Raw genomic sequence first — 11733 nt, 5'->3', positions numbered from 1 at the left:
TTTCTTTTTTGATAAAAATAATTTTCATACCCAAATAAAGTAAACTAGAACCAGAAAAATAATTTACTCCAGAATATGTTAAAAATGTCTTTGTTGTTGTTGTTGTTGTTGTTGTGTTTTTGTAATCTGAAACCTAAATCAGTTGGATTTAACTGAATTGCCATTTGGAAAATATAGATCAAACTATAAGCTAACTTTTCTCCCTCCAGTGAGAATATAGACAGGAAAAGTCAGCTACCTAGGTATCTATAAAACCTAACATATTAATTAATTTCTGCACAGCATTTAAGAACAGAAGAATTGGCTTTCCTTCAAAGGTCAAATGCCCTTAGAAGATACTTAATTAAAAAAAATTTGAATAATCTGGATCCCTGACTACTAAATGATATAAATTCTAAAATATACCTATAAAACTTACTTTATATGAAATTTCATATAAAAGTGAAAAAGATCAAGCTCCATGATCTAAAATTATTAATTGCCACAGAAATACACTAACTTACATGATTTTGGTTAATATTATGTAGTTTTTAGTTTCTCTTAAGGATTTCATCTGGTTCTTTCTATGTAATGGTACATTATTACAATTATTAATCATAATCATAAATTTTTTCCTGAAAATTAAAGTATGCAATATGGAAGGATTTGTTTTATCCATTCAGCCCCATCCCAAAAGATACACTGGTGATGTTATAATTAATGACTAGAAGGCAGGAGTGTCTGTGAATGAAAATAGCTTAGTGGCTCTTAGTTTCTGTGTATCTGAAAATTCTATATTAAAAGTATTTGTCAAGCATTCTGTGTTTAAACTCCAACACAATTAAACCCCAAACTATCAAAGATAGCACAAAATTCAATGATCTGTGTGTAAAACTAATCCACGCATGACAGATATTTTATGTTCAGATAGCAACTAAACACCAGGGAAAAACAACAAACCAAACCCAAGATTCAACAGGTTAATTTTTCATAATGACCTTCAGAAAATTAGTTCCGAAGGAAATAATAGTAAATTGGATATAAGTAGCATTCTTACCTGAAAGACATTCTTTCTGCTTGATTTTTCCTTGGCCCATTCAATACGTGCCCCATACAAATCCACACTTTCTGGTTTGTGCCCAGTTTTCTGTAAACCGAAATGAAATAAGATTAAAAAGCATACAACATAGTAGATGCATTTCAGAAAAAATAAGGTTTTATTGAGTTAGTAGCTATACATATTTATTATATAATGGCTTGCTCCAATCTCCTGGAAACCTAATTTGAAAAAATTTTTCATTTCAGACTTTATAATTTTTACTATATAAAATTAGAAGACTTTTTTATAATGATATCATTCACCATAGATAATAGAAAAAGTTAATATTTAAAATGTTGACATTTTGAAATGATGTTTTTAGTGATTATAAAAAATGTTTAAAATCTGCTACTCAATAATGTGGAATATTGCTATTCAATTGATAATATAACATAAAAGCATTATAAGTCACAAATTATTAGACTTTAAAGGAAAAGAAAAAATTAATAATAAATCATAATAATAATACAAAAAATTGTTAAGTTGCAGCTTTGTGATTGCAGAAACGTGACTTAGAGCCTGGTTATATACCTCATCTAGAGAAGTGAGCAGGTGGATTAATCAATCTCAAAGTCTTCTTTTAGGTTTGTGTTTCCTATATCAACAAACCCAGTAAATGCTGTATTTATTGTATCAACTATGCCTTTTGGAAATTCTCAATTTAGATATTAAGACTATAGACGTAAGTATATGTATAATTTTTAAAAATAAATTTAACGTAGACCAAATAGATTATAATGTATAGTTCCTTTAACATTACACAATTATGGTGTAGATGTTAATTAAAATTTGTTTTTATTTTGATAATTCACAATAATCAATTTATAGGAATATCACTTACATTTGCTGCTGCTGATTTTCATTTGATACAAGTGAGTCACACATATAATTTTAAATTTTCATAACTCCAATTATTAAACATTTTTAGTAACTAAAAATTATTAAAGAAAAGCCATTACTTTATCAGTAATGAGCCAATTATTAAACTTTTTTAGTAACTAAAAATTATTAAAGAATCAGCCATTACTTTATCAGGCGATTACTATCGTGAAAAATCTCAAAGCAGGATTATGCTGTTCGTTGTTAAGTGATTTATGATGCAGGAAAATTAAAAACAACATGCTTCCTATAGAGTTAATTAAATTAGGTAATACTCAGAACCAAAAAAATAATCAGTAAGAATAACAAAGGGATTATCTTTTCTATATAATACAGTCATATATGTAGTATTATATAATATATATTTTATATAACAAGCACTTTTTATGTGTCAAACACTTCCCTAAGTTCTTTACAACTAAATAATTCATTTAATTCTTACAACAGCTTTATAAAGGAAGTATTCTTATCATTACCATATTTCAGGTAAGAAAGTGTGTCAAATGATTAGTTAAATTTCCCCAAGATAACAGAGCTAGACATTGAGGGGCCAGGATTTAAATGTGGGCATTGTCACTCAGAGCCTGTTCTTAACCACTGCACAGGGCTTGAAAATTGCCTATACGCTGTGCTCAGATTCGTGCTTAAAGATGTATGCATTTGGGAAAAGCTATGGCTTGCACACTAGACTCTAGGACAGGCATAGTGATCTTGCTTTTGTCCTTTTCTGTGAAACTTGATCTCTCAGTAGGTCCTTCGCCCCACTTGTTCGCCTAGAATATTTCCTGATCTTCACGTGGCCAGTTCCTTCTTATCCATTAGGTGCCAGTTAAATGTCACCTTGTTGGAGACGTTTTCTGATTGTCTCCTATGTAAGAGTTGTGCTTCAGCGCTCCTGGTTACTCTCTGTCTCACTACTTATTTTAATTTCACAGCAGCCTTTCTCCCGACCGAAATTAACATATATATTTTTATATGCTGACCGTCTGTGCTTCCCCCTCCCCCACCCCCGTTCAAATTAAGCTCCGCGAGCTCGGGCCTTGTTTGCCTTTCCCTCCGCTGTTTTTCCCAATGTATGGAACAGTGCCTGGCCCGTAGTTGTTGTTCAATGAGTATTTGCTGAATTCATGAATGAAGGAAAAATACTAAAGTGCAACTAGCATTTGTGATTTGGAAGGGAGGCTTGGGTATCTTAAAATTCCCAATTTTACAAAAATTAAGATTTGTATTTTTTTTCCGATGGGTATTGAAGTCTTTGGTTTGTGATTTGGAAGTGATGAACTGTTTCATGAACTCATATTTAGATAGAATATGGAATCATTCACTAAGCAATTATTGCACACCTACGTATCAACGTGGGAGCCACTTTGCTGGGCACTGGGACCGCAGGGTAAAGGAAGATATTGGCACTTCTTTATCCCGTATTAGCTTCAGTCTCTGCAATATTACTATAGACTCCATAGGATACGGAGGAAACCTACAGGTAAAAAGCATTCTAAGCTTTCCACAGTCTTATCATCTAGCGGCGTCAATCTCGAAATGTTCTTGTCAGCATCACAGACGAAATCTCGTGGCAGCTGGCTCAGGTTTCTTGCCCTTGGAAACTCCGTCACTCTCAGTCATCTCATGTGTCATTCACCTAAGCACCTTCTCCATGTCACCCTGTCTCTTCTGTTCCTCCTGATCTCACTCCTCACCTCCCCTCCACTTCAGAAGTCTTTGTTCTGCTTCTTATCCCCAAATCCCACTTCCAGAGTTTTCCTCACTGCCACTCTGTTGTCCTGTGTGATTCTCAAATTATTGACATCATTGACTTTTGTGCAGTCTCCCAGCCTCTCAAGTCCTTCTTGAGTTCACTTCTTCTGTGACCAGCTGGGGTCCCTGATTCAACAGTCGCCTCAGCAGCTCCCTCCGTGTGTTCTTTCCTCCACTGATACTCTTCTCATCTGCTTGTGCCTCTGTGTTCTTCCTCATGTCTCCTAATCCTGGAGAAATACCTTGGACTAACCAGGGTAGCAACATCAAAAACACAGCCCTCCTTTGGCTGGGTCTTAGACTCGGCTGGGCAAACTCTTGTTGTGTTTCTGGTCACTTTCTCTTCTTCCTCATGATGCCTCTTTCCCAAAGCTTTGGGCCTCATTAGTCTGCCCCATCCAGTGATTTCCTCCTACTTCACAGACATCATGGAGTATTTGTGCTGGAAAATTCACAATTGTCACACTATCATATTTAGTTTGTATAATTAAAATAAAAAACAAATATAAGCTTTAATGACAGCTTCTTATCTTGCTCCATGCACAGTTTATATTGATATCTCATTTATTCCTTAAAAAAATCTGATAAAAATATTACCATTGCCTTCAACTTACACAGGAACAATCTCAAACAGGGTGTGGCCAGGTGTCTTACATAAGGTCACACACACAGGATGTACTCCACCTGAGATATGAACTCACTTTTATCTGACTCCAAGTTCCAAGTCCTTGATCACAACAGAATACATAGCCTCCTCTCCATACCTATATCTTCCTCCTACTAGTTCATTTACCTAAAAATCAAGGTCTTTTTTAGGCCCAAGAACAAGCATTCACATTTTTGACTTTTTCCTGATAAGTGTCACTATTTCTCACTTTCCCTTCTGGCTTCCAAATTCCAGGCCTAGATATGTGACTCTTACCTAGAGAACTCCCATGCCTGGATGTGACAAGTTGCCACTACCAGTATCAACATTACCTGGCCCATCAGTGCCATATGGTCCATACATGATTCACAAGGCATGTCCTGCTTTGCCCCAAAGGGAGCTCAAAGCTTATACCTCTCTAGTTCCTAATTTTATCCAATCTTGTCCCTTATTTTCTGAGTTGTTCCTTTCTCCTACTCTCAAATGGATTATATCATTCAGCTTGTAACTATGCTCAAGTCACTTCTCTGTACAAAAAAAAATATATGAAACAAAATGAGGAAAAGCAAGTATCAGCTCCGCAACCTCACTTTTTCTTGGTTTTACCTGTTTCCCGTTCATTATTGCCGGATTCTTCCTTGTTTCGCATTTACATTCTGTCTGATCATGTTCCATTTTCTGCTAACCACTGACACCTGACTTTTCTAAAAGGCCTGATCATTCAGGTCATCACAAACAATCTGGTGCCTTTCTTTCCCACCAGCATCTTACCTGAACTCTGTATTGTTGGCTTCTGTTGACCTTTTTCCTTAAAGCCCTCTTGTTCCTGAGCCGTAGACATACCATATTTCCTTTCCGATGTCTCTTTGGGGCAGGCATGGTGGCTCATGCCTGTAATCCTAGCACTCTGGGAGGCCGAGGCGGGTGGATCATCTGAGTTCAAGACCAAATTCTTCCTCTTTGTATACTTTGCCTTGTCTTTTCCTTCACTGACTTCTCTTGCTCTTCCTGCTTCCTAATCCCTGGCTTATTCTTCTAGGCCCTTGTTATGTCTCCCAGCTCACTGCTTCCAGGGCGTGTCAGTCACGTTCCCAGTCTTGCACCTGCCCTGTGCTGACTCCTCAGGGGGTTGCTCTGGCCCACAGCTTATTCCACATGCCAGGACTGTATTTTCTACACTGTCACTAGAGGACAGCATAGACTCTTCAGTGGAATCATTATGTTCACAGACTTGGCCCCTTTTCTCCATGGCTTGTCTTTGTGAACAATCACTTTAATAATTTCACCTGAAAATTTCTTAACCCCTCCCCCTTTCTCTTAAAAGGCACAGCTAATTTCAGAATTAGCTTCATCTTTTCCATCTCACAATCATAACTTCGTTTGAGAATCTATTCTCTCCCACCTAAATTATTCTAGCTCTTGCCTTTGTGACCAAAATAACTTTTCAGTTCATTCTTCACTTTTTTGACTTATTTTTTCCCCTAAATTACAAACCTCGCATTATTTTTTTCTGGAAAATGTCTTATTTACAGGATAATGTTCAAACGATCAGTGAGGTACACATGCAGGCTCCTTCGTATCCTCTGCTGGCCATCCTTCTCGGTTTCATTCCTTTTCCAATTATTCTCCACATTAGTCCACATTAGCTATTCTACTATATCCATGGCAGCAACCAAATACAGCACGTTTTCACAATTATATACATTTGGGATGTGAATATGCATTCATTCTTTTCACCCAGAATACATTTATCTCCGTCTTCAACCCACCCTGCTTGCCTGCCATCTGCCTTAACCCTGCTCATTTTCACAATGCGACTCCAAGAAGGTTTCCAAAGGTTTTCTTTATGTTTGGGCAAGTCACTCCTTTCCACCATTTCTCCTACTTCAAGACATACTTGGTTGCAGCACCCTGTATTATTCCCACATTGTGACCACTTTTGGGGTGTCTCTTTCCTCCAGTTATGCAGTCAGATAACTGGGTTTGTCTTACATTTATTTTTCCAAAATCTAGCCAAGTGGCCCACAATAAGTGTTCAACAGACACTACTGAAATAATTGATGAGCTCCATGGAGAATTACAATGAAAAATGTCTGGATTTAGTACCATATAATAATAAGCAAAAACAAATAACACATCTCAGAATGAGATTTACAAATGGGAAATACAGAGGAAGTTAAAGCGCATGTTTCCATTTACACTGATTTTAGGCAAGAACTGAATTTATGGCACAATCAAAGCAAATAATAGATTTGGTGTGGATTCATAAGTATCAAAGATAAAAGTAAATTTATTTGATTAAGGTTAAAACCAACAAATACATTAGCCTGAAGAAGAGAAAATTGAGACATGTAGAGAGAGGACTGTGTAAAAATTGTACCGATCATATTCACAAAGCTAAAGCAGAAAGACCTAGGAATTATTAGAAGGGAAAATTTTCAGCGTTTAAGTGTTAAGCTTTGAAATAAGTAGTTCAGAAAAGTTGTAGAATTTATTTGGAAGACGATCAAGATTTTATTCAAGAAGCCTGAAATTAAAGAATCCTTTAATAGAAAACATATTTCTGTTTCCACAGCTATAAAACACAAGAAAAAAGTCTGCTAATGAACTGCGTGATGCCAATGGATCATACTGTACATCATTATAAAAATAAACTTTTAAAAAACTGACTAAATATGAATTTAAAAATCGAAGAATGTACATATATTTCTTCTGGGGGTAAACTTAAAATAGTAATGACTGATTTTTAAAATACTGAAATAGAATTATTTAAGAGTGACTGCTTTTTGGACAATAAACCATAAAAGCCTCTTTGTTGGAGTGATGTGAAGTTATTAAAAATTGATCCTAGGTCTTATCCACTTCTGATATTTATTATTGTCTTTATCCATCTTCATCATTTGCCAAAAATAACTGATGGAGTATTTTCTAATATTTTTTGTCTCTGATTTAGATTGTTTCCTGTTTTTTATGGGATATTTGGCATCCATTGTCTTTTAATGTATATTAATAAAATATCAAAGGTCAGATGCTCTTTTTCTTGATGGTAGTTTCCACGATGAAGACTGGGCATGTGTGTAGGCAACAATCCTCTGGTCATTCATCCTCTACCCGTATTACTAGATGTGGCTTAAAATAATGGACAAAGCTCAGAGTTTATGCAATAGGTTATTTGCTGCCATCTTTTTATTTTGGATTAATTGCTATTCCAGAATATAGACTCAAATTGTCCTTATGATTCTGAAATGTGAAATATGAAATCTGATTAGAGGGATTAAGTTTTATCACATAACTGGTTTTGATCTGGAAAATTGTTCATGGAGGAGGATAAAACTCACTTATAAATTCTCATTTGGGCCAAATGATTTAGTAAAGAGTGCTGAATGGATACCTGATCTTATTAATGTCTAAAGTATGGCCCCTGTCACCATAGAAGACCAAACTTTGATTAGAAGATGTGAGTTTTATGTATATGGATATAAATGATGTCAATAATAACTGGAACTGCTTCTTCAATGAAATTTCTCAGTATATTACATGCCCAAATCAAACCAGATTTTCAGAAAAATAAAACTTTGCTAGTGATTTTGGGCACTAGAATGTTGGGCATTTTTGTTTGTTTACTTTTGAGGAGTATTCTCTCTTTTTCTAGAAATGAACATTTATTTCTGAATTAAAATCTTGCTACAATAAATATAATAGCTTCTCCTCAGTCTATTTTTGTTATAAGCTGATACTGTTTAACACTTACATTACACAAAAAGGCTAATTAATTTCCTTGGGCACATTTTTATTTATTTATTTTTTTTATTTTTGCACTTTCTGGCCGGGGATGGGTTGGAACCCACCACCCCCAGCATATGGGGCTGGCATCCCACCCTTTTGAGCCACAGGCACCGCCCCTCTTGGGCACATTTCTGATGTCTCAGGGGCCTCCTCAGAGTCTCTCCTGTTGTTCACCGAACCCACCTCAGCTGCCCCTCATTGCATGAGAGCCCTTAAGATGCAGGCAAGTGAAGACTGGTTGGTGAAGACACGGGAAGAAATACAGCAGATAAATTCTGTCACTCCTGCTCCCGCCCTTCTACTAATTTCTTTCAGCTTTTCCCACCCAGCCTCTCTGCACTCCCTTGCAGCTGAGCAGCCCCGCATCTGCTGAGGCTCACTGCACAGTAGCAGCCAGAGTGGACACGTCCTGGAATCACACCCAGGAACTATTTCCCGTCATTTCCAGCCTCTTTTCTTTTTTAGTTCATTCTCCGTGTCCTTGATTTGTACAAGTACCTCCCAAATAAAGATTGTTTATATGATGGTTTGTTTTCCAGAAAACCAGGGTTGAGACAACTAATTTCGCTCTTGTTGCAGAGATGGGCAGTTCTCCACCAAAATGTGTGGTGTGCCCTCTCTTCAGGGGACTAGAGCCGTCACTGCAAGCAGCAAACCAGCCCGAGACTCCCTTTCTTCGCTGTCTCCCTTTGCATCAAAATGTGACCAATTACTTAGCCCCACCACTGGCTTTCTGAGCAAAAACAGTGCAAGACACCTCTGAGCTTTAGCCTTTTCAAGGTCATTCAGCTCTTTCCCCTCTCTCGTCTGCCTCTGCTCTGACCCACCGGAGTCAATTGCTTCATGTAGTAATAACTGCAATCATAAAGGTACTTAAGATTCCTTGTGTTTTCTAGGTGTTAGGCACATTACTTCAATTTTCTCACATCTAGCTGTAGGAGGTAGGTACTCTTTTAACCCTCAGGTTGCACATGAGACAACCGAGATTACAGCAGCAAACATATGTGAACCTGGGATTCCTAGCCTAGGTGGTCTGACTTGAAAGCCTCTGTTTCTACCTAATAAGATATGCTGCTTCCTAGAGCATTTCAATTTATTAGTGAATTTTTAAGGAAGACTAAATACAGGTAGTCCATAAATTAAGAAATACACTCTGGGGTAAAAGTTTATTTTATCTTAGAAAAATGTAAGCTCCAAAACAGACGCATTACACTGACCAAAATGATAAACCACAGAGAGGCAAGCTTTATAATTAAAATAGTTCTCTGAGAGAGCCTAAGGTGAGGTTTATTGAGGGACAGTAAACTATTATCCATTTATAAAGCATCCTATCAATTTCATAGATTTTTGTGGTTATTAAAAATTATGTAAGATATAGAATTTATTATGGTTAATGGCCAAATCTTGAGAAAATTATAACCAGAGACCCTGGCTTCATTTATAGTAATATTGATCAGTGGATCTCCTTTTTTTCTTTCCAAAGCTTACATTAATAAAACACTCGAATTTAATTTCTTTTGTTTCTTTCTTTATTTCCATCTCTATCCACTATCCTCTAGATTTTGGACTGTGACTTGTTTTCCTAAGTATTAGATGTTTGATGAGGCTGTATGACAGACAATACATATGCTATACTAATAAACTGCACCAATGACAACCATGCTCACTTTGCAAGAGGACTACCATTATAAGAATTAAAATATAAACAGAGATTTTAAATGCCTTCATTAGGCTAAAGTTGGGAGCTCTCTTGTTTGCCTCTCCATTTTTCATGAGCTTCTTGAGCGGGGGTCTGAATAAGGCTCAATACTCACTCTACAAAGCAAAAATCATTCGATATTCATTTTGCACAGAATACTCAATAATTCATGAATAGCTTTCTGATTGAAACTATTTTCATCTTTTTGCTAAATCACATCATTTTCCTTCCATATATAAGTTGCTTTTGTTGTTGAAGTTACACTACAGTGGATGAGTATTGGATGTATTGTATTATTTAATTAATGCTTATGTTCATTATTCACATTGGATGTAAACAATATTAAAAAAGTAAACAAATTATTTTAATGGGGCTTTTTATACTACTCCTTTTTTGCTTTTGAGGTTAGGGCTGAATGAGTAGTTTGAACAAGTTAACAGTTCATTCAAAGCCTTCGAAAAGTTTTCTGTCATTAGAAATAAAATTTTTAAAAAGTCAAATTATTTTCTTTCTTTATTTTTTCTTTTTATTAAGACATACACATAGATCATGAATATGTTTATGCATTTGTGGGGTACAATGTGTTCATTTTTTATACAATTTGGAACGCATACATCAAACTAATTAATATAGCTTTCACCTCATTTACTTAATTATTGTGTTAAGACATTTATGTTCTATACTTGATAGATTTGACTTGTACCCTTGCCATATGCTTCATAGGCGTGTTCCCCCATTTACCCTCCCTCTATCAAACCTCCCCCATCCCCTCCCATCTCCTTCATCTTCCCTCCTTCATCCAAGGCTATAGTTGTGATTTATCTTTCATAAGGAAGTGTAAGTAATTAAAAATTGGTTTCATAAAAGTACAGATTTTTTATCTTTTGGACATACACCTAATAGAGGAATTATAAGATCAAATGGCAAGTTTACTTTTAGATCCCTGAGTGTTCTCCAAACTTCTTCCAAAGGGGACGTATTCACTTACATTCTCAACAGCTGTGCAGAAGTGTTCCCTTTTCTCCACATCCACACCAACATCTGTAGTTATGGGATTTTGTTATGTGGGCTATTCTCACTGGAGTTAGATGGTATCTCAAAGTGGTTTTGATTTGCGTTTCTCATGATTAAAGATGATGAGCACTTTTTCATGTGTCTGTAGACCATGTGCCTGTCTTCAGAGGAGCTTCTTTTCAAGTCCTTTGCCCATAATGAAATGGGATCGCTCATTGTTTTCTTTCTTTCTTTCTTTCTTTTTTCTTTTTAAAGGGGAAGGGCTTTGAGATCTCTGTGGAGTTTGGTTATCAAACCTTTGTCAGAAACATAACCTGCAAATATCCTCTTCCATTCTGAGGGCTGTCTGCTTGCTTTACTTACTGTGTTCTTGGCAGTGCAGAAGCTTTTCAGTTTGATCAGATCCCAGTAGTGTGGTGTTGCTTCAATTGCCTTGGGGGTTCTCTTCATAAAGCATTCTCCCAGGCCAATTTCTTCAAGTGTTTCCCCTGCACTCATCTCCAAGAATCTTTATAGTTTGTCTTAAGTTTAAGTCTTTTATCCAATGAGAGTCAATTTTTGTTAGAGGTGAAAGATGTGGGTCCAGTTTCAGTTTTCTACAAGTCATCAGCCAATTTAACCAGCCCCATTTCTTAAATAGGAAATCTTTCCTCCAATGTATATTTTTGATAGGCTTATCAAAGATCAAATGACAAGAAGCATCTGGGTTCATCTCTTGGTTCTCAATTCTGTTCCATATATCTACCTCTCTATTTTTGTGTCAGTACCATGCTGTTTTGATCACTATAGATTTATAGTATAGTCTGAAGCATAAAAAGTCAAATTCATAGAAGGAGTAGAGAGTGAAATTGTAATTTCTAGTATCTGGGGATTGAA

At 36.1% G+C, this 11733-nt stretch overlaps 1 protein-coding gene across 1 annotated transcript in view; it reads right to left on the bottom strand.

The window, feature by feature from the left end:
- Positions 1-746: 746 nt before the first annotated feature.
- LOC111726405 (rho GTPase-activating protein 15-like) overlaps positions 747-11733 on the bottom strand; it is a 121135-nt gene continuing 110148 nt past the window's right edge. Inside the window, exon 6 of the mRNA XM_023515031.1 lies at positions 747-1126. Within this exon, the coding sequence (XP_023370799.1) occupies positions 980-1126 (147 nt within the window). The 3' untranslated portion in view covers positions 747-979. The remainder of the gene's footprint in view (positions 1127-11733) is intronic.

The sequence above is a fragment of the Otolemur garnettii genome, unplaced genomic scaffold (assembly GCF_000181295.1).
Source record: "Otolemur garnettii isolate 467f Iridium unplaced genomic scaffold, OtoGar3 scaffold00064, whole genome shotgun sequence".
NCBI lineage: Eukaryota > Metazoa > Chordata > Mammalia > Primates > Galagidae > Otolemur > Otolemur garnettii.
The sequence above is the reverse complement of the archived record's forward strand: the minus strand, read 5'-3'. Positions and strand labels throughout refer to the sequence as shown.